The following is a 22,717-nucleotide window of genomic DNA, read 5'->3' as shown; positions in this document are numbered from 1 at the left end:
GCCAACGGGTCAATATCATTTGTGTTTGATTAGGGCCGAGAGACGTCGGGTTGTTATTATGAGACGTGTTGTATCATGTGAATGTTTGCTTGCAGAGTGTTTTCTATCAGTGATTAGTTAGATTGCTTTATTTAAATAGTGTTAGCAGCCTACTTTCCCATGATTAATTGCGTTTTGTGCTCATTATAATCTCTTAAATTCTGTTGATAAATTCATTGTTTTCCCATTAGAAGAGAAGTTTTTACTCATAGACGACACGCTGAGTTATTCTATCGGAGTCATATATGTGGACATGACTTTGATTCATTCAATCAGAGTAATTTGTTCCCCGCCCGGTATATAAGCATGTGCTTTCATTGGGCCCGCATCCTGCTGTTTGTCTTTCACCTCACATGCTTTCATTAGCTCAAGATGGTGTACACACATCCATCAAATTCATTTAAAATGTTTATAAAATACACAGCATACTGTACTTGCTGCCTCTGCAGTGCAGAATTTATTTGACACATTTTATCTTTAATCCTTGTCAAATAAATGTCCACCCTGTTAAATATTTAATTTAATTTGTACAGATTCCTAATGAATACGAAGGGAAAAAAGGTTTTTGATTTTCATTAGCATAATTGACATCTTTGAATGACAGGTGAAATGTGATGTAGCAAGGTCAAAATGACACCAAATTACTTTGTATTTTTGAATGTTGATTCATAAATATGAAAGCACCTTTGTTCTTTGTTCTGCACAAACTCACACTAGCGCAGGAAATGTTGGCCTTTCCAGTGAAGCATGGCTGCAGCTTTCCTGTCATTTACGTCTCATCAGTGCTGTTCCTGGTGAGGGATGATACTTGCTATTCAGATGGTAGCTTTGTCTCCTCAAATTAATCAGCCGCTGCTGTTTTCTTGTGCAGAGGAGAATCACCAGGGAGATCTTGAAATTGGTGGAGTAATGTACGATACAATAACAAAGGCAGGCTGTAAAACACAACCTGGAAACATGCGTTAAAGAGGATCTCAGATGTGGGCTTTTGTGATCAGGGGGATGTGAAGTGGCATACATAATGGAAAAAATCCAGCAAATGTGGGGCTGATTATAGAGCACCGTCGTACTAGAATCTCTGTGGCATGAGAAAGAAAGACAGTGGTCTGAGAGTCATCAGAGGAAATGGCGGAGACTATGATTACAGCTCCTGTTTATTCATCATTATGGACTTCATGTAAAGATTGTGGAAGGATGAGTAAAAATGTGTTCCTAATAGTGAATATTGGCTTCCTGCTTTATTAGACAGTTTCACATTAAATAGTTGTAAAGAGGTGTGTGTGTGTGTGTGTGTGTGTGTGTGTGTGTGGTTGTTTCAGCTTTGTTTTATTGTGTGTGAGACTCCGGTCTGTACTGTTATGCTTTCAATTAAACAAAACCATGGCAATACATAATTAGTATTTAATTACAATGTACTTGGAATCATTCATTTTGACATCAGAGTTTTGTAAAATAATTACCAAGAATGAATATATCTAGTGCTGCAACTCTAGGTTATTGTTGATTATAATGTTATAAAAATGTATATTATGTTATGTTATTATACAATTAGTTGATTGACCATTTGATGCCAGAAAAAAAGGGATAATGATATTTTTTTTTCTGTTGATTTGATTAGTAAACAAATCATTTCAGCACTAATACCATCACAATACAATAAACAATACCATTGCATTATCAGCCAATGTGATTTGTAGTAATAGTGGACCGTTACACACATTGAGACGTCAGCGGTTGAAATCCGGTTTTGTTTTGACGGTAATTCAGATGTGTGTCAGAGAGAACCTAAGTCTCGGGGGGTGTGGTATGAGGTATTTTTTTTTTCTCCTCTCCATCTTTTCTTTTCTTGCATCTCTATGTATTGACTGGATTGTGTTTGACAGATATGGAGTTCGGCGAGCGGCTGACCTCCCCATCATCAGCCCTGTCCTCCCTTCACATGGCCTCGTCTTCAGCCAGCTCCTCCCCTGCTCCACCCCAGACACCCTCCACAAAGTGCAGCCCGGCCCCGAGCCCCGCAGGCAGCTCCCCTCTCATCACCTGTGGTACGCACACGTGCACACAGACGTGCATACACACACACACTACAAAGACGTGCACAAAGTCAAGGCACAAGATCAAATCTGACGTAAAGTTGATTGTGTTGATACGTTATTTAGTTTCAAGTCATTATTTCCTATAATCTTTGCCCACATTTTGGACAACGTTGATACATTATTTTTGGGAGCTTAAGATTTGAGTGTGCAGTGCTTCAAATGGTTTTAAGTGTCACAAAAAGAAGCCTTGAATCCACAAGCTATTAATGCATGTAATTGAATGCACCATTCCGACTGACTTTACAATCAGTATTCACTTTCTAACTACACTTCCACACCGACTTGAGAGAAAAAAATTAAGAGACGTCCAACTAGATTGTGTTGAAAACACTGAATTAAAATTGTGCCACAATAAGGGAGCTTAAGACACCTTCTCCCAGTCTTAACATGTTACTGACAATTTGATAGGAGTGGAAAGACTGTTGAATTAATGAATGCCTACAATTAAAAAGCTTTGTATACGCCCTTGTGAATGTCTTTTGACAACCTTTAGCTCCAGTTTATCCTGTGTGATTTGACATGTCTGTCAGCCTCTCAGTGTGCATGCAGCCGCCAACATCCTCTTGTCTTCTCTGAATATTAATTGTGGTCAAAGCCATTATGCATTGAGAAGCCGGTGATGCATAAGCTGTCAGATTACCCCTGACCACAAAATAATGTGCAAATTTACATACTGTGGTTTGTGATTATTTTTTTCTTTCATGATAAGATGCCCCAAAAAGTAGTGTTTTTTCTTTTTTTCTTGCTGTGCTATCACAATGAAGAACACATTAGAGACATTCTCATAAATTATTCATTTTCAAACCCCCACACCAAACGTGCACAGAAATTTCCCAGATAATTTATTTTGGATTGAAGACTAAAGCACATTGGCACCTCTGTAGTCACATAGCTGTTATGATTATCAAGTAAATTGAGTTCTTTTAAGAGATGTCCTATCCCCTGTGGGAAGTAGAAGAAAGATACAACAAGACCAGAGATGGTTACACCCCTTTGAATACAATTGTTCTCACGCTTTCATACTCTTAAAAGCTTTGTAAATGCTTCAGGTGAGTGTGTCTAAGGAACATGTTTATCCTCCCCTCCTTGTGAATTTAACCCAGTTAAAACAAGTGTCGGATTCCAGAGTGGCATTTGAGAAAAGGCATGACCTGGTTATTTTTAAGAAGTTGGTAAAATATTTCACTGTTCTTGTACAGCAGGAGTGCAATGTATTAAGTCAAGGCTACAACCTTAACAGGTCCTTAAAGATTAAGCCTGTGTGATTTTAGGGTTTCTAGCTCTAATTTCATGTCAATCCATCTGCACTAACCTTTTCTGTTAATTGTCATTTAAGTAAGATTACATTAAGAGGTTAGGGTTTGATATATAAACAGGTCAAATTAGATACATTTAAAGCCTATTGGCCAGATGGTGCTAATAATTTATCATTACATTAATCAAAGAATTGTAGCCAATTTTCCCAGATGAACACCTGATAATGTCATGTAACAACAGTAATAAGACACACTGTTTAGCCTTGTTAACTTTGCATTTACACAGAAAATCAACTGGGCTTTGCTTTTAAGCTAGATTTTGAAAGTCCAACAACAAAAAAAAGCCCAGCGTTGCCAACTCTTTTCCAATGGAAGTAGCTGGCAGCACTAGCTTCAGAAGTCGCTTATCAAGAAAGTCGCCAATTTGGCCACACTGACGGTCTTCCCTCAGGCTTTCATCCAAAGCCACTCCCCCAAAATAATCACTGTGAAAGTAAACATTTTATAATGAACGTAAACAATGACCTTGGCTTTTTAAAGTAATCTCAGCTGTCAAACTATCAGCTTGTGGAAGATGAGTGAAATCCTGTCTAAAGAGGTCCTTAATGGCCCTTGGTCCTTAAAACAATTGATTATTTAAAAAGTGAATAATTAAACCATGATATGTTCAATTGATTGTTGTGTACTGCGTGTGTATGTATGAATGTATTTGTGTGTGTGTGTGTGTGTGTGTGTGTGTGTGTGTGTGTGTGTGTGTGTGTGTGTGTGTGTGTGTGTGTGTGTGTGTGTGTATTTTTTATATATATATATATATATATATATATATATATATATATAAGAATATCAGGATAGATCGTCTTTCTAGATTAACCAAAAAAATGAATGAACATCAATAGATAATAATGAAAGCATTCTTCAAACTGTGTTCTTTCTTCTCCAGGCCATCTGCGCCAGGTTACTGGAGATGAACGTTCAAATATTTCTGGCAGCTCCAATGGTTTTCCTTTGGTCGGCCATCCAGCTTTTGGGCTCTACCCATCAAGTTTAGGACGTTCTGAGTTTGGAGGTCTTGGAAGTCTGGGCTTGTCTGCCTTGACTGCTCACTCCCAGTTTGGTGCATTTCCAGGTAGGAAATACAATGCATTTTTCTATTAATGAAAGTAAAGAGGAAGATTTGATGTAGAGTTGATTGTTTTGATCGTCATGGAAATTATTTTGGTGTCTTCCTGGAATATATCATTATTCTAATGGAGAGGTAAAATGTAAAACTCCATTGCGACAGAAATAGAAGTTTACATTATTTTGTCTCCCCACTAAAATGTAAGATTTTGACATGCATTTATGTCCAAAATTATTAAGGATGTCTGATTGCATGCTTTAAAGTGATATTGTGAGCACAGAGTAAATGTTTTAGAAAGCAGATGCCGTTTCAGAAGAATGCTGCGACGTGTCTAGTAGATGAATCGTTTCAGCTAGTCTAGTAGATGACCTCTGCTTTAATTTTTCAACCCTCAACATAAAGGGATGAAATAACAGCCAATGGAATTCACTTGTTGTCAATGCAAAACTTGTGATTAGTGCTTTTGACAGGTTTGATAAAACATGCTCTTAGAACATGTCCGATTGAATGTCTATTTGGGCCTCACTGCACGGTATCTCGCAACCCTTTCCAGATTGGTGGCGGCCATCTGAGTTACATGCCAGCGGAGCAGGGTCCTTCTTCCCTCCTCTTCTAGGTCTGCATCCCGTATTTGCATCAACCTTCAAAAGCCACAACCCCACTCACTTGCAGTCACGCGCCTCAGGTACAAAAAGAGCCAGCTCCTGCCTCAGGTATTACATGTTGTTTTAGATTAAAGCAAAGCACAGAGGCTCTACAAAGAATGGTTCCAGAAACATATTTTTGTATAACTTTAAAATATGAATGTTAACATCATGGTACTTATTGTCCTCCTAATGTGTTGCTTACTCTCATTAGTTTCCATCTAAAGAAATGCATAATTCCAGTTTCTGTAGGCGTAATTGGAACAGTGAATGGTAGGAGTGCTTCTTCTCCTACCGGGAACTCTGCTGTGAACACGAGTTCATTTCCAACAAAGAGAAACACGGAGAAAACTAAATCCAACAGCAGTCGTAGTCTAAAGAACAGCCAGAACCTGGGCCAACTGCACCAGAAGATCACCCAGAAAACCAAAGAAAAGGTATTCAATGCTCAGAACTTGTGAACAATAAACTGCATTCAAACACACTTCACTCTTTCTTCTATTTTACTTCATTAAAAAACTTTCATCATTATTTAGAAACCCAACAAAAGACCACTAGAGACCTCCAGCATGAGTGACAGCCAATCGGGATCATTGTCAGATAGCTCCTCCAGTGATGGAGGGGAGAGCAGCAGTGATCCCGACGACTTGGAGGAGGACGACGACGACAATGATGAAGATGATGATCAGAGCAATGACAGTGGCGAGTCTGATTCAGAAAAAGACAGTCCAGTGAAAAGGAAAGTCAAGGTAAGTGTCTCAAACTTGTATCTTTTGATTATTCAGCAGCATACTCGGCTTTAAAATCAGTAGACACCATTGACTAAGAGTTTCTTTTCTGAATAATGTACTAAAATGACTGATTAAAATACGTTTTTAAAGGGTTTTAAGGCCAAATTCCTCTCTGTTAAGTGCTGTAAACGTTAGTTCATTTGTCAAAAATAGCCATGATGGTGGGTGGAAAACTAGATGTATGTGCTAGCTGACAGAGCTGCCACTGTGTGGCGATCTCAGTAGGAGCTGACATGACATGCTGTCTTTTTCTCATCCTCCTACTCAGCGGCTGACACAGAACACTTCTGAGAGTAAAAAGAAGAGACCTTGCACTACTGATGGAAATTCAGCTCAAGACGGTCATCGTGAAACTGTTCCTTTGACCTCCCCGTACCGCCTGCATTCCTCTTCCCATCTCGCTGGCCTCTCACAGTCCACAGCGCTGTTCCTCCAGAGCTCCGGGACTGCAGAGGAGGAAGGCCAGCAGCACATCAGTGTGATCCAGGCCACAGGGTTGGCAGGCGGCAACAGTCCCCGCGCAGCGTCCCACAGGGAAGCCTCTCTGCTGCCATCCAGGTCCTCATCTAACCCCTTCTCTTTCTCATCGAAACACTTACATCCTTACACCTCACAGAAGCACTTCAATCCCACCGAAGATAAGATAAGATAAAACAATCCTTTTTTTTTAGTCCCACAGCAGGGGGATTTGCTGGATTACAGCAGTGTGTGGATAGTGCAACAAGTGACATCAGCAGAAAAAAAAGTACAATAAATAATCAAACGGTAAAAGTAAATCGCAAACAAATATTGCACATATGAGGTAGTAAATATAAAGTTTATATTGCACAGGGTATATTTATTGCTCACACATATATTGATACTATATACATGATGCTGTATATAGCTCGTGTCTCTTCCAAGTATCTTGAAGCTATATCTTAAGCTTCTGTCTCTGTGTTCTTCACCAAAGCCTTTCTCCCTCTCTTCTTCACCCAGACTCCCAACCCTGTTAGCATCTCAGAAGCCTCCACAGAAACCCAAATTCCTGATGCCCTCTCTGAAGCACACCCAGCTGGCTGATGGCATGAAGGAGAGCAGTGGGAACCTTCAGGATCAAAGATTGTTACACTTGAAGAGTTTTAAATTGAAACAGGTGAGTTATATTTGTTATTCCTTGTTGCATTGAAACTGCAGTTTATATTTTGTTATCCAAATTCTGCCCACAGTACGAATAAACAAATTACTGTAATGAAATCAGGGCTTTTATTATACTCCATGTGTGTCTGACCGCAACATGACGAGAAGTGACAATGCATTTAGCTCTATTGGGAATACTTCACAAAATTGACAAGCAATTAGCTCTTTTACGCTTTGGGATGTTTGTTATCAGGAGTTGAGAAATCTGTCTCTTTTTAGGACTCAGTTATTGTCACTATTTTGAAAAGGAAGGAAAATGTAGCAGTCTGTAACAAGAGGGATTTAATTCATATGATGGTGGTACATTAAACACAGGCTTTTGATTTGAGTATGACAATGGCAACAAATACAAGATGACAGCCGGAGTCGCACAATGGCACTAAGCCAAACAATTTGAAAATATTTTCCACAGCAGCCTTTTTTTCTTTCCTGTAGTTGACAGGCTCGAGCCTGCTCTTCATTGTCCCTGTCTCTTATTACACCTTGAATTCCTTCATTCACAGCCCACAGTAATGGAATGTGAGTGACAGTTTGTGTAATTACTTCCTTTTTTCCCCTTTTTGTTTCTTTCACTTTTTCATTTTTACTTATAAAGACCCTCCACTCCAAGGACTCCGTGAAGCAAGCTTTCTCTCTGCGACCTAAAAGCCAGAACTGGTATAAAAGTTACAAAAATGCAGCATCCTCTTCATCGTTGCTGGCACAGCATAAACATTCATCAGATACGTTCAGCAGTCATTTACTGTCCCTCCCACACAGCAATGACACCAATCTGTTCCTGAAGCACCACCTTAATGGAGTGATCCACAATGCAGTTCAGGATGCCCCTTTGGCCCTCATTACTAAACCCCGCAGCCAAAGCAGCACCCATGGCAGCACCCCAAGTAGCACCCCAAGTAGCACCCCAAGTAGCACGCCCCTCCTGGGAGCCACCAGCCCTCCCTCTCTCATGCCCATCAACCTGAGCACATGCACTAAGGAGATGTCCGGCAGCTCTGCTTCCCCACTTAAATCTTCAGTCCCGTCAGGTCTTGCTCACAGACCGAGGAAGACTAACACTCCCAAGTCTCTGCATGCAGGAAAGAGCCTCGCTAAAACCAACGCATCCTGTCCACCTGTAGACTTGGTCAGAGGCAGTGAGTCTGATATCCACAGCAGCAGGGACTCAGACGACTCTTTAGGAGATGACTTTGACGATGATGAAGAAGACAATGAAGATGATATTGAGGATGAAGATTCTGGCAGTAGCCTATCAGGTTAGACTAAACAGACCTTATTTGAATAAATATATGCCATTGACAACATGTTATTGCAGATATAAGATGTCGGATGAGGTTTGGTTGTGAGCAGAATTCTAATTAGGATATCTTTTTTTTCTTTTCTGTGTCACACTGGTATCCCCTGTAGAGTCGGAGAGCAATCTGGATAGCGACTCTGATGGCTCTGAGGATGATATTAAGAAGCACAGTGAGACAGAAGCAGACAGCGAAGCAGAAAAGACTCCCCTGAAACTCGCTAAAGCATCCTTGTCTTCTCACAAGTCGTCCTCAAACCTCTCAGCCAACTGCTCGGTGCTCAACCTGCAGACCATCAAGCCTCAAAGTTCACCTAGTAGCCTACTGACCCCCAACACAGTGACTAGCTCTGGGGCGCTGAGTAACCACAGCACCATATCGCCGTCCTTCACCTATACCCCACAGCCAGGTAACAAATCAACCTACAAGACGGCTTCAGTTTATAATTCAATGAGATGCTTTTAATGTGTGATTCAGAGTAGGATCATGACAAAAGTCTGCATGATATTTATTTTTTCTTCTCTCACTTTGCTTATTTAGACTATCCAATCCATCAGTTGAAAATTCTCTCAATAGTTCCAGGTTAAAATGATCTCTGGAAGAAATTGTTTGTGCCATTGTTTTGATGCAGCTTTTGCTTTATTGTGCTTTAAACATCTGATATTGGATGAGTCACTAAGCATGTTATGCTACTAACAGAGCTGGATTCTGACTTGCTTTAATGGAAAAGTATTAATTTCCTTTTGCATTTAATAATAGTAATATAAGAGTGTATGCCGTGAATTACTCTCAAAGACCTAAAATAAACATTTATAAAATACAGAATTTAACTCTATTTCAAATTATCAATACTAGTCATGACAGTGGTGAGGCGTGTTGCTGTGCAAGCTCTCTTTCTGTCTTTTAAACTTATCTTATGTGTCAAAAGGTCTGAATATTGTTCTTCTAATATTTGATGTTGATGTCCATGCATATCAGGGCATTGTTGTTGTGAACTGAGCTAACAAATTCCACTGAACTGCATGGTCATTTAAGTGAAGTAATGTGACGTTTGCCATTTAATATAGAAAACACTATCCACAATAAATGAATGTACAACAGGGTCTCCTTTTGTTTGATGTTTTGTATTTGCAATAAGGTCCCCCTCCTCTCCTTGTTTTGTGAAGTGGATATATCTGTAAACATGGCAGATTGGGGATTTGCTCACGTCCTCCTGGAGGTGCAAAAAGCGCTGAGTCATTTCTCCTGTTTTCTAGGATCAGGAAAGAGGAGGAGAGTAACTGATGAGAGAGTTCTGCGGTTGCCTCTTGAGTTTGGGTGAGCTACTGTACAAAAGAAACACAAAGGTTTGACAGTCTGACCATGTTCCATTTGTCCTTACTGTTATACTTCCTGAATTGTTTGTGTTTATGCAATTGGTGTTGTAGTAAAATGTCAGCTCACTGAAGGCTGACGAGTGACCTTTCCTAAAAGGTTAACTACGGTCTTTGAGGACCAGTCTAAGACACATGATCATCCACAGCAAATATTATCATATATCCGGGTTTGCAACATTGGAAACATTTTTGATCGAGAAACTTTCAGTGTGAACGCATTCACACCTGTAATAAAAAAAGAATACGAAGCGCTTCATTCTCTAACAAGTACTGTTCTTGGGACTTTATCATCTATAGTTGGGTCATATCACTATCACACATATCACTATACTGTAAATGTTACTGTAAAAAGGACCAGTAGAGTTCCTAATTTGAGAACATTGTAGGAGTAGACCACAAAAAAACATCCTTTTAGGGCCTTTTAAAAACTCCCGTCTTGAGCAGTAGGCAGGAAATGAAATGAGGCCCAGCACTTCAGCATCAAGGGGTTAATTGCATCCAGCCTCAACACAGACATGCAACATTAGTAGGCCCCTGCCCACAAATTCTGCCGCCTTGGATCAGAGCGCCTTTCATCTTCTAGGGATGTTTTTCATCAGCAGGTTCACAGGAAACAGAGGCCATAAGTCTGTATATTAACCCCTTCTCTGTGTGGGATAACAGTCCACATGACTTGTGTAGAAGCCATGGCTGCTCTCCAGCAGAGCTCATGGGAACTGAGGGGTAGCCCCACTTGGTGCACGAATATTTAGGAGTGTGATTACGGGAGGGTCAGAGGGCGACAAGGCCACAGACTACACCGCTGTACAACAGCATTTACATTGTGTCCCTCTTTATTTGCTTTCTGTTGTGAACGAGAGGATGATGTGCACTGTATCTGTCCCAATATTGACACTAGAGTGATCAGTCTTTAATTGTTTTAACTATATGGTAGTGTATGTGCTATTTTTGGCAATTTCTGTGTTTTTCAGGTGGCACAGAGAGACCCGTGTCAGGGCTGTGGCGGGTCGTTTCCAAGGAGAGGTTGCTTACTTTGCTCCATGTGGGAAGAAGCTTCGTCAATATCCTGATGTTATGAAGGTAAACCTACGATGTTCAGCTTTATCTTATTGAAAGTAGCTTTTAAGCCTTACATGATTGCATATGCTCGATGCAGAGCGCATATGCAATCACGTAAGGCTTAAAAGCTACTAGTCAATATGGCTAAAATGTACTTCTTTAATTAATATGCATTATTCATTTGTCTGCAGTACTTACTTCGGAATGGAATAACTGAAATCTCACGAGATAATTTCAGCTTCAGTACAAAAATTCAAGTTGGTGACTTCTATGAAGCCAGAGAAGGACCAGAGGTAAATGTTTCCACTTCTTGTTGTGTTCGATATTTAGTTTCATCGCTAATGGACGTCAACATTGATTGTGAACAAATATGTGATTAAATTAGAGATGGGAAAGTAAAATAATGTATAATGGAATGTAATATATTTTATTATATGAAATGAAAAAGTTATTTAAAATATGTTTTAAACATGAAGACTACTGTAGTACTGCTGTTGTCCAAATGCATGATGCCTTCTGAGGCATGTTGTGTACTACCTACACAGCCTCAACGCTGCTTTAAGTACAACATCCATACATTAAAGCATTGGGTAGATCATCAGTCAAGCTATTTGTGTTTGGTTTGTGCGTTTTAATGTCTTTCTTCTCCGTCTGATAACCCAGGGTTTACAGTGGTTCTTGCTGGCAGAGGAGGAGATCGCTCCCAGTATCATAGCGATGGATGGAAGGCGCAGCCGTTGCGCACAATCTGAGCGGCAGTCGATAGATGTCACTGGGGCTAGCCGGTGGAAGAGCCATCCTCTTAATATTGATGAAAATAACTTCCAAGATGTCAGTGATGCGAAGCTGCTACGCAAACTGGAGGCTCAAGGTCAGTTAACATCTCAGAAAACTGTCAGCAGCACCTGGTCAAGAGAAAATCAACCAATAAACACAAACAACTATTGGCTATGTATTGTATCATTTATTGTTGTTTGGGGCATTTGCCTTTTTGTAAGGATATTAAGGCACCTGGTGATAAAGTGATCCCTTCATTATATCTCCAGCTAAGCTTCAAAGGAGTGTATTGGTTTATGTTGAGGTTAATAGCAGAACCATTTCCGACAATCTAAAAGATCAGTGATGAATGTTTTGTCGTCGTATCCTTAAAATCAAGCTGCAATGGGTTCTTTCTAGAATCACAGACAGCAATATGGATTTCTTAATAGGCCACAAAGTCATTATTGCACATAAACATAGTCTCTTGTTGCAAACACTCATGGCACTTTCTTTGGAGGTTGTTCAGAGGGATTTGGGGAATTGTAAGAGTATCTGCGGGTCACTTTTTCCTTTACATTTTTAATAGGGTCTGATTTCAGTAACATATTTCATTATGTTGCAGAAATAGCTCGACAGGCAGCTCAGATCAAAATGATGAGGAAACTTGAGAAGCAGGCCATGGCACAAGCAGCCAAAGAGGCAAGGAAGCAGCAAGGTAAACACATAACGACAAGTCACACTCCTCTTCAACACTTGCATCATAATGCTGTGTACTAGCCTAATTTGTCTGTCTTCCAGCAATAATGGCTGCAGAGGAGAGACGGAAAAAGAGGGAACAGATGAAGATTGTTAAACAGCAAGTAAGGGCTTTCCTTTGCATGCATTGTTTAATTTTCCATGCAAAGCGTCATAACCATCTGCAGCTGCTCTGTTCATATGCAGGTTGTGTGCTCCAAGGTATGAAAAAGAAGAAAAGGTTTTAAGCACAGTCAAATTGCTTTTAAAATTCTACAAGGAAGTTGCTATCCTTCTAAATGTTGCACATTTCTCGTCTGCAAAGACCCACTGTACTTCTTCACCTCCCTAACCCCCTCCGCCACTCTATGACATGCATGACTTAACAGTTAATTCATTTGATCTTGCCCTCATCCTTTTACCAGGAGAAGATCAAGCGCATTCAGCAAATTCGTATGGAGAAAGAACTCCGTGCACAGCACATTCTCGAGGTTCGTCCTGAAAGTTATTGCAGAAACATTCTAAAACACTTCCTTTCTGCTGTTGATAGGATTTTTTTAAAAACCCAACCAAAGGCTATTCCTAAATTATGTGGCCCCACTTTTAGTCACATCCAGTGAGTACATGTGACTAATGCCTAATTGGTTTTTGGAAAAAGTGCCATTGAATATGAAAATCTCCTCAGACCGTGATGGAGCTTAATACAAAATACAGTATTTCATTAAGTAAGAGGTGGCCCAGAGTTTACCATGGCTAGGTGAAATACCTATTTTGCATTCTCTCACTAATAGCAGCTGTGAAATATTTTAGCTTTTATAAATCAAATTTTAGTTGACACGCTTGGCAAGCAGCTCTTAACAGGATTTCGTTGTGGCTGTAATTACTGATAGAATTTTGCTTAATTTATTCTCACTGCCTGCTGGTGTTTCATAATAACTGCAACCATTTTGTCTTTCACTGTAATGGGAGGACATAATCATCTCATTGCACAAGATTTCAATATGTTAGATGTGACTTGATCAGTGAACCTAGTGAGACTATTTAGCTTTCTGTGGAATATGTTCCATTGACTGTGTTAACAGATTGAAAAAAAGAAACTGCACATGTACATAATATTAAGAACATAACTCTATTAGTTTTTTCAAACCAGATTGATATGTATTTAATACATTTAAGATATTTTTCATAGTCTTTTTATTATTTCCACTTATCTTAACTACATTTGCATGAATCAGAGTTTTTTGCCCCAATCAAATGTGTGTTTATTCAAAACCCTTCTGTGTTTTAAATAAAGCTATTGTTTCTCCTTATGTACAGGTAAAAAGAAAGAAGAAAGAAGAAGCAGCCAATGCCAAAATAATGGAGGCTGAGAAGCGAAACAAGGTGCGCCAGTTTAGCGTGCTCCCTCGTTCAGATGACTCTCATTCTTTTTCCCTTGCTTGTCTGCAGTATGATGTTTTTACTCCATTGAGCTGCTCGTCAGTGCAAACAAGATTTTCCTTTCCTTAGTTATTAATCATGGATAAAAAGAGGTTTGATAATTTCCTTGTGTTCTGTGAAATGTTTTCAACCAATGAAATCTAGGAGCCTGGAACTTTAGCATGATGTTGTTCAATAAAGTATGTATACGACTTTTATAATTATGTAATTTTTTGTGTATATGTTTTATTTTAATTACTATGTATTTTTTGTCAAAGGAGAAGGAGATACGAAGGCTCCAAGCTGTCATACTGAAGCACCAGGTATTTGTTTTATTTTTTATTATCAAGACCAAGTTATACCAAAGCCATTTTTACTCTGTGTTTAAACTGAATATCTTGGAAATGGTCTCTAACTAAAGATAATTTTCCGTAGCCTAATGGATTTTGTTTGTACAATGTATCTTATCAAATTATGCTTTGAGGTTTTCATGGGTGTATTTTTATTTGAGTTTACTATAGTTTGAATTTTTCTGGCATTTATTTTCTTGTGTGATTTTCTATTTCTTAATACTTTGCAAACTCTTTCTACCAGGAGTTGGAGAGACATAGACTAGATATGGTATGGGTATGTTTGTTTCTGTACATTTAACAACCTATTGTGAACGTGTTGTGATAAATGGTTGCCATCAAAGCATAGAAAAGTGTAGCATTGGCTGCAGTCATACTACATCCTCCTGCATGGCTTTTCCAAAGCAGTGCACTCCATATGTCTGCACTATTTGTCTCTCAAAGAAAATGCATCCATTATCTGGCCAATACGATTAGAAGCAGAAAATATAACAGCGTGCAAAGCACTGTGATAGCCTAAAGGAATACCAAATTCCTATTACATTGTCTGTGTTTTGGATTGAATAAATGTAGGTGCTCAACATCATTTTACTCTAAAGCGTGTGAGCCAAATTTCTAATCTATTCTAGCACCTGAGAAAAATCCATATACACTTTTTGCCAGTGATTTTCATCTCTGACTTAATGGAAACAAATACTTGTTTTTTCTTATTTTAGATTATAATGTTTTATCTTGGTTGTTCATTTGCATCATTACATGAGGCAATGACAGCATAGATGGACTCTAACCGTACGTTTTCACAGTAAAGAGTTATACAATACATATAGAATCAATCATTTGGATTTAATCTCCAGAATAGTTTTCTTACGCTAATTTTCATACGTTTATTATAAATGATATGCTTTGCTTGTCACTTTAACACTTAATATTTGCAGCTTGTATGTCTAAACCTCTTCTTGCCGACATGTTCAGATTAATAATGGCTGTTTCTAACTTGTGCTTTGTGTGTGCATCACTACGTAGCTTTTCGTCGGTCATTGTGTTCCATTTGGTTTACCCGTTTTGTGGTTTTTACACTTTAACTGCAGTGCAATGTGCACTACATTTGAATTGTGTGACGATTGTGACAAATGGTGATCTGTGTTTCTTCTTCTACTGTGCATGTAGTAGGTGTTCATACTGCGTATTGCATATATGTGCCATTTTCCCTTCAAAAAATAATATGAACTGTGAATAGAAAAGAAACTGTGTGTGTGTGCTTTCCCAGGAGAGGGAAAGACGCAGGCAGCACATGATGCTCATGAAGGCTGTGGAGGCCCGTAAGAAGGCAGAGGTGGGTAACACCTGATCTGCTCACATCTCCTTGTTTCTAGTCATCCCCACTCCTGTGTACTGCGACACGGTTTAATTTTGTTTTCTCTCCCTTCGTAATGTTTTTTTAATTCAACAGTGTGGTAATTGAGGTCATAGTTTGTGTTTTCCACCCTCTGTAATTCTGGGCACAACAGCCTACAGCATTGTCAATAATACTTGTTATTGGCTGTAGGAGAAAGAGCGTCTGAAGAAAGAGAAGAAGGACGAGAAACGGTTGAACAAGGAGAGGAAACTGGAGCTCAGAAGACTGGAACTTGAAAAAGCAAAGGAGCTGAAGAAACCAAATGAAGACATGTGTTTAGCAGATCATAAGGTATTCACACACTGTGGCGCTGCTGGCAGATGAGAGTGAGAGTCCATGTGTGTCAGCATGAATTGTCTCCATCTATGGAATAGGTATGTGCGGAAAAGATTGGATTTTCCGACAGCAAGGGGATTTTTTGACATGGAAATCAATCAGTATAATCACTGTAGGAGCTATAGGCATGAAGATTAGAAATGCTCTTTGACAAATTTATGGTTTCATTGTTTCACTTTCAGATCTACCAAAATAGATGTGCAATATCACTGAAAGCATCTGGAATAGATTAAAAGGAAAGCAGGTTTAGGTTAAACTACTGCCACCAAGTGGCTACTGATGCCATAACACTAACTAAAGTATTACTGATCTGCTACTTGTAATCAAAACATTCTGGACTTCATTCAGTAGATTTATTTTACAAGACCTGACAGACAAACGAGTCGGAAAAAACATCCGCACTGTGAGAAGAGATGATAAATATTACGCATTTCACTTTTTAAATCTGGTTTGTATTACTCTACAGCCACTTCCAGAGTTGTCCCAGATCCCTGGTCTGGTCTTACCGGGTAGTACCTTCTCTGAATGCCTGATGGTGCTGCAGTTTCTGCGCAGCTTTGGGAAGGTCCTGAGGCTAGACATGAATCCAATCATGCTTAACCTAAGTGACCTTCAAGAGGGGTTGCTCAACACTGGGGACAGTATGGGCAAGGTGCAGGACCTGCTGGTGAACATGCTCTCCGCAGTGGTGTGTGATCCTGGTATACCTGCAGGTCACAAGGTGAGAGTTTGTTGTTGAATTGCAAATTGTACTGTATGTGCACACATGCATAAAGAAACAAGCACACACCTGCTATTTTCCCATATAATGTATTGATTCAGACTTAACTATTGTACAAATATTTATTTTTACTGCTTCAACTATGGATTTTCCCTGCCTCTATAATGATCGAGGCTCTAGTTGCAATTTTCTTAAAAGTAGAGTTCTATATTATTTTATTTGAGATATTTAATAAATAACCAACTGATGTGACAATATAGGATGATTTACATGAGGAACTATTGACAGTAGACTGTCTCTTCCAGATGTTAAGAGTTATCAGTACTGTTAGTAAACAGATACACTTTCAGTCAAAGTTTGAATGCATTCCCCAAAGCCATTTGTCCATGCTGTGCCATAGGGTGGCATCATGTTTTTACATTACAATGCATTATTACAGCTCCTTGTATTAAAAGGCTGTTCCAGGCTGTGTACATTTAGTAAGATGTGCCAGACTGTCAACTAAAATATCATGTTTCATAATATCCGAAGATCCTAAATGTGTCTGAGACGCATCCCAGCGGTCACATAAGCACTTAGCGTTACTTACTTTACAAAATGAAAATTGCTTAGAAGGATAGTGCTTTTCATTGCGTTCTACCTGTCACCTGTGCCCTGCTCTCATGGGTTACAGTATATCAAAAGATATTCTGGTTTGTTTAACACCACCAAACTCCTTTTTTTTTAAACACCCTATTTCTATCAGAATAAGACCGCCTTGGGGGACCACCTGACTAATGTGGGGATCAACCGAGACAACGTGTCTGAGATCCTGCGGATCTACATGGAGTGTCACTGTGAGCAGACGGAGCTGGCTGCTCTGGCCCTCAGCCTCAGGACCAAGGCGTTTCAGGCCCACAGCCCTTCACAGAAGGCCTCCATGCTAGCATTCCTAGTTAATGAGCTCTGCTGCAGTAAGGCTGTGATCAGGTGAGAGTCCTCCCTCCTTCTGACCGTTGATTTTTCTTTGATTTAGCAATTTATCAAATAAAACTACGTTTTGTAGTCCAGTAATGTTAATGAACTAAACTAACACTAAGATAATTCCTGGGCATTCTACATCTGTACAAAAAAAGTTTATCTTACTATATGTGTCTGAAGCAAACATGTTAAATCTCTGTGTCTGAGAGTGGAAAGTATTGGCTTGTTTTATTCATTGAGTCATTGGTTTAATAGAAATAACAGAAGTACCAAAATGAATGAGATAAATTGAGGTCTGATGGACAGTTTCACAATGTTGCATCAAACTGTAATGTCATACATCTTTCAGTAGTACTATTAACACTTTGAAACACATCTGCTGCACACAGCAGTGTGGCGCAAAAACATCATGCTCATTTATAATGCAAAAAAAGGTCACGGAAACATTTGTGTGAATCTCGTCTGATACTTTACAGTGAGATCGACAGAAACATAGATCACATTACCAACCTGAGGAAGGATAAGTGGGTAGTCGAGGGAAAACTTCGCAAGTGAGTATATGCATCATCGCAGCTGCTATTCAAAGACTATGAGATGGTGATGCTGAAATAATCTCAGAATTTCACAAGTGTGCACTCTACAAGCTTACCGTCCATGTTTGTCTTCAAAGACTGAGGAGCATCCATGCCAAGAAGGCCGGGAAAAGGGACAGCAATGTGGGGGGAGAGGACAGCCACACCTTTGTCATCCCCACTGCCAGAAACAAATGCAAGAGGAAAGAAGGGGACAGTGAGGAGGAAGAGGACGAGGACGACACCAGTGAAGACCAAGGAGAGGACGACGACGATGACGAAGAAGAATTGGGGGGGAGGAAGGGAAAGAAAGCAGAGATATGTGAAGAGGAGGTCAGTGACAGCATGATGCTTTTACTGGAGCCAGCGCCTTAAATCAGTGTTTGTTATATAAATGTCAGCCGGTCCGCTCGCCTCGTGCTAATGAGATTTTTTCATCCAGGACGACAGTGTACACTCAGCCAGCATGGAGGAGCTGGAGAAACAGATAGAGAAAACATACAAGGTAGATTAAACTCGATGAGACTATTTTTTTTTTCTCAGCACATCAAGTAATTCAATACCGCTTAGTTCAACCTGCTGTACTCTCTTTCTCTCTAGCATCAGAGTCAGATCAGACAGAAGTTATTTGACTCGTCTCACTCACTGCGCTCCATGACGGTTGGACAGGACCGCTACAAGAGACGTTACTGGGTCCTTCCACAGTGCAGTGGCGTCTTTGTGGAGGGCATGGAGAGCTGTGAAGGTGCAGACCAAAACTGAGAGCTCAGATTCTGTTCACCACCACATGATATCATTTATTTTGTGCTGAATTTACCTTTTCATGTTATTCAGGTTATAAAGAGGCGGAGAACGAGAGGAAAAGACAGAGGACTTCCGCGGTGATCCGGGTAAAAGAAGAACTGCAGGAAGAGACAAAGAAGCTAGTGGTCTCCAGCCCAGCACAGAGCACAGACAGCGATGCAACCACACCAGAGGGCCAGCAGGACAAGGACAGCCTCAATCTGTTCCTCCAGAAACCCGGCTCCTTCTCAAAGCTCAGCAAACTCCTTGAAGTAGCCAAAATGGCTCAAGATTCAGACATCAATTCTCACGACAGTCTTTCTGCTATTGTCCCTACCACTGCATCTCATTCCTCATATCCTACCTCTCAGACAGCCACTAATCAGCAGGGACTGATAGATAAATCAGATACTTCAGTGCCGTCTCTGCTTAGTGCCCCCCAGCTCAGCAGTCCCTGGATAACCTGCAGCCCTCAGTCTATCTTTCATGAGGACCAGCTCTCCAAGATACTGTTGGAAAAGAGCAACCAGTGGTTTAGCCTCTTGCCTCGCTCTCCTTGTGACGAGTCCTTGTTCACCTCAGGCTCCAGCCCTACAGACTCCTCCTCTCCACTACAGAGCATCAGCACCAAATCCCCATCCTCTCCTAATCCCCTAGCTGGTTCCACTGCTCCTGCTGGGATCAATAACGTTCACCCTTCTGTCTCTCAGGTTGGTTGATAGCAATAATCTGTCACAATTATTTCAGATCTCGCTGTGCTTTTTTAGAACACAAGGAGTGCTACCACTGTATTGTCTTATATATATATATATATATATATATATATATATATATATATATATATATATATATATATATATATATATATATATATATATATATATATATATATATAAAAAAAAAAAAAATGCATGTGGAAGTAAAGCTTGATCGTAATTTAAAATGTGTGTGTACTTGTCCCCTCAGCAAGTAAAGTCCGGCATTCATCAAAGCAGGCTGACGTGGTGCGATGTGTCCAGCGCAGCAACATGTCCCAGCATGCCCTTCTCTGGTGCTTCTCTACCCCCACTACTGGATCTGGCCTCCCAATATGCAGAGGGTGATGACAAAAAGGTCTTCTTTCTGGCAAACAACAACTCTGTCAACAAGAGTGAGACCCCAGAGCGACAGAGTGACAAGTCTGAGTGTTCCTCATCCCCTGCTGTGGAAGTGGCTAAGACCCAGGACTACCCTAGTCCTCAGCCCATCCCTGAGGGTAAGAATGACTCACTGCCAGTATGCCCGAGTCGAATATGCCGGAGTATTTACTGCCCAGACAGACGGTCACTCAGTTATACAACTTCTCTATGTTGCTGAAAATTAAAAAATGTTGTGACAAGTTTTAAAATTGTGTATGCGTGTGTGTTGGCAGAGATGCTTTGTGGTTGGTGGAGGGTGGCAGACATGGAGGAACTGCACAGTCTGGTCAAGGCCTTCCATAGCCGAGGCATCAGAGAGAAGGCCCTGCAGAAACAGATCCAAAAACATATGGAGTATAGAAACCAGCTCTGTGCTAATAGCAAAGACGGTTAGTTCACATTTCCCCTGCTCTCTTTACGTTAAGAGTCAGCAGACATGCAGTGATATAAATAATATTATTGGCATTTGGTGGATTTACATTGAATATAATAAATGTGCTTGTAGTAGACGGTAGTTTGTAATTTCTGTTTTGTATCTGTGGTGGTAGCGATTGATGTGTCGGAGCTGGAGAAGGGGGAGTTGAGTGAGGAGACGGTGGAGGGTTGGTGTGTTGAGGAGCAGGCCATGGAGGTGGACATCAGCCTGCTGCAGCAAGTCGAGGGTCTGGAGAGGAAGGTCATATCTGCCAGCCTGCAGGTCAAGGTATGTGCAAATGAGCATCATAGTCTTTCATCTACATACAGATCATGTCGATGATAATTATAATTATTAAAATTCATTTTCATGAGTAATTATCCAATGTATGCTTGTCCTTGACCAGTGTCCTCACTTTGTCTTGGTGGTAATTACTGTGTCATCAAATGTAACCATGTCTTGCTCAGGGTTGGATGTATCCCGAGCCCCAGTCGGAGAGGGAGGATCTGGTCTACCATGAGCACAAGCTGTTTGCTTCCCCTGCTCCAGAGAAGAAAGGACAGAGAGAAACCAGCCAGGAGGACCTCCCTGGCACGGGGGTGCGACGGCCCGATAATCCCCTTGATATAGCTGTCATCAGGCTGGCAGAGCTGGAGAGGAACATCGAGCGAAGGTACTTGGAGAGAAGAAGACCCTCTAAATCCAACCTTTCAGATCAGACTGGATAAAGTCACTGTACCTGCACCACACCATCCTCTAGTGGTGATGGTGAAGGGAAGGTTCATCCCACACAGACTCAATGCACTGCTTCTGAAACTAGGGTTAATGGCTTCTATCATTCAGTTTGATAATGTTGCAGACTGTATATGTGGTTGCTGTACAGTTATGCTAAAGTCTCACTTTCTGTGATCTCAAAACAGTGAGGAGGAGGCGGCACCGGGGATGAGGTTGTGGCGTAAAGCCCTCGGTGAAGTCCGCAGCTCAGCCCAGCTGTCACTCTGCATTCACCAGCTGCAGAAATCCATTGCCTGGGAACGATCCATCATGAAAGTGGTTAGTGACACACTCTCTCTCCCATAATCACAGATTGTATAAATTACTGGTTTATTGATTATTTTATTTTTTTAAGTACATAAACCTCCTGAAAGCAATCAAAGATAACACAATAAATCTGCAAAGCGGCGTTGTTATTAGGCAAAAAGTAAAAAAGAAAGAATAAGTGTGTTCGCAGCATCGATGTACAATCCATCATTACGGTGCAGCAAACATATCCGATTACAATCTGTAACAAATCAACATCATTCAATGTGCCTGCCGCAATGAAATGCATTAATAACTATAGTTTTCATAGTAGTGTATCGACACTTTGTTGTTTCCAGCACTGCCAGCTCTGTCAAAAGGGAGATAATGAAGAACTGCTCTTACTCTGTGACGGCTGTGACAAAGGCTGCCACACTTACTGCCAGAAACCCAAGATCACTACAGTACCTGACGGCGACTGGTTTTGTCCCACTTGTGTAGCAAAGGTACACCAGCATGCCCTGATTGTTTATTCCACTGTTATAGTAGATAAAATGATTAAAGAAATTAACGTAGATGTATCACATGTACCCATCCAGTTAATTGATTTGATTATGATATGGTTTGTGTGTCTCTTCACCGGTCTCCTGTGTGTTTTGTCATTCAGGGGAGTGGTCAATCCCCCTGGAGTAGGAAGCAACGGAGCCGAACAGCTGGAGGAGGGAAGAAAGGCAGTGAGGTAAAACGAAACGGTAAGCCATCTGTGGTAGGAGAGCTCATCAAAGAAGAGGCTGCCAGCAGCAACAGCGTGCCAAATAAAGGTACCAAGGAGTTAAAAAAGAGGAAAGGAGACGAGAGCCCCCCCTGCTCCCAGGCCAGGAATGGCAGCCCCGTCTCCTGTGCAAAAAAAGCCAAAACGACCAAAGATAGCAACACAAATGGGCTGTCGATGTGCCGGTACGCATGAGCATTTACTTTACCTCTTTTCATTCTCCTCTGGAAGTTATGAACATTTGACAGTCAGTTGAAATGATATAAAATGTTATTTTCACTTGTTCTCTCCAGGGTGCTGCTGGATGAGCTGGAGGCCCAACAGGACGCTTGGCCCTTCCTCACGCCCGTCAACCAGAAAGTTGTCCCTGGATACAGGAAGGTCATCAAAAAGCCCATGGACTTCTCCACCATCAGAGAAAAGCTCACTAACAACCAGTATGTGTG

The 22,717-nt window shown here is 40.7% G+C and overlaps 1 protein-coding gene across 1 annotated transcript in view; it reads left to right on the top strand.

The window, feature by feature from the left end:
• Positions 1-1,924: 1,924 nt before the first annotated feature.
• The window catches only part of LOC306747396 (bromodomain adjacent to zinc finger domain protein 2B-like), a gene marked incomplete at its 5' end in the record, with an annotated part of 22,142 nt that continues 1,349 nt past the window's right edge, over positions 1,925-22,717 (top strand). Inside the window, 36 exons of the mRNA XM_079230456.1 lie at positions 1,925-2,084; positions 4,332-4,517; positions 5,065-5,196; positions 5,408-5,592; positions 5,692-5,904; positions 6,215-6,504; positions 6,925-7,081; positions 7,721-8,381; positions 8,533-8,829; positions 9,677-9,737; positions 10,768-10,876; positions 11,047-11,148; positions 11,519-11,726; positions 12,237-12,329; positions 12,413-12,474; positions 12,775-12,840; positions 13,667-13,732; positions 14,047-14,091; positions 14,363-14,395; positions 15,386-15,451; positions 15,665-15,805; positions 16,317-16,571; positions 17,317-17,540; positions 18,008-18,082; positions 18,202-18,436; positions 18,546-18,608; positions 18,704-18,848; positions 18,938-19,596; positions 19,853-20,141; positions 20,298-20,453; positions 20,613-20,767; positions 20,947-21,152; positions 21,400-21,532; positions 21,859-22,005; positions 22,167-22,456; positions 22,565-22,708. Coding sequence (XP_079086582.1) covers positions 1,925-2,084; positions 4,332-4,517; positions 5,065-5,196; positions 5,408-5,592; positions 5,692-5,904; positions 6,215-6,504; positions 6,925-7,081; positions 7,721-8,381; positions 8,533-8,829; positions 9,677-9,737; positions 10,768-10,876; positions 11,047-11,148; positions 11,519-11,726; positions 12,237-12,329; positions 12,413-12,474; positions 12,775-12,840; positions 13,667-13,732; positions 14,047-14,091; positions 14,363-14,395; positions 15,386-15,451; positions 15,665-15,805; positions 16,317-16,571; positions 17,317-17,540; positions 18,008-18,082; positions 18,202-18,436; positions 18,546-18,608; positions 18,704-18,848; positions 18,938-19,596; positions 19,853-20,141; positions 20,298-20,453; positions 20,613-20,767; positions 20,947-21,152; positions 21,400-21,532; positions 21,859-22,005; positions 22,167-22,456; positions 22,565-22,708 — 6,509 coding nt within the window. The remainder of the gene's footprint in view (positions 2,085-4,331; positions 4,518-5,064; positions 5,197-5,407; positions 5,593-5,691; positions 5,905-6,214; positions 6,505-6,924; positions 7,082-7,720; positions 8,382-8,532; positions 8,830-9,676; positions 9,738-10,767; positions 10,877-11,046; positions 11,149-11,518; positions 11,727-12,236; positions 12,330-12,412; positions 12,475-12,774; positions 12,841-13,666; positions 13,733-14,046; positions 14,092-14,362; positions 14,396-15,385; positions 15,452-15,664; positions 15,806-16,316; positions 16,572-17,316; positions 17,541-18,007; positions 18,083-18,201; positions 18,437-18,545; positions 18,609-18,703; positions 18,849-18,937; positions 19,597-19,852; positions 20,142-20,297; positions 20,454-20,612; positions 20,768-20,946; positions 21,153-21,399; positions 21,533-21,858; positions 22,006-22,166; positions 22,457-22,564; positions 22,709-22,717) is intronic.

Source organism: Taurulus bubalis (genome assembly GCF_910589615.1).
Source record: "Taurulus bubalis genome assembly, chromosome: 15".
NCBI lineage: Eukaryota > Metazoa > Chordata > Actinopteri > Perciformes > Cottidae > Taurulus > Taurulus bubalis.
The sequence above is the reverse complement of the archived record's forward strand: the minus strand, read 5'-3'. Positions and strand labels throughout refer to the sequence as shown.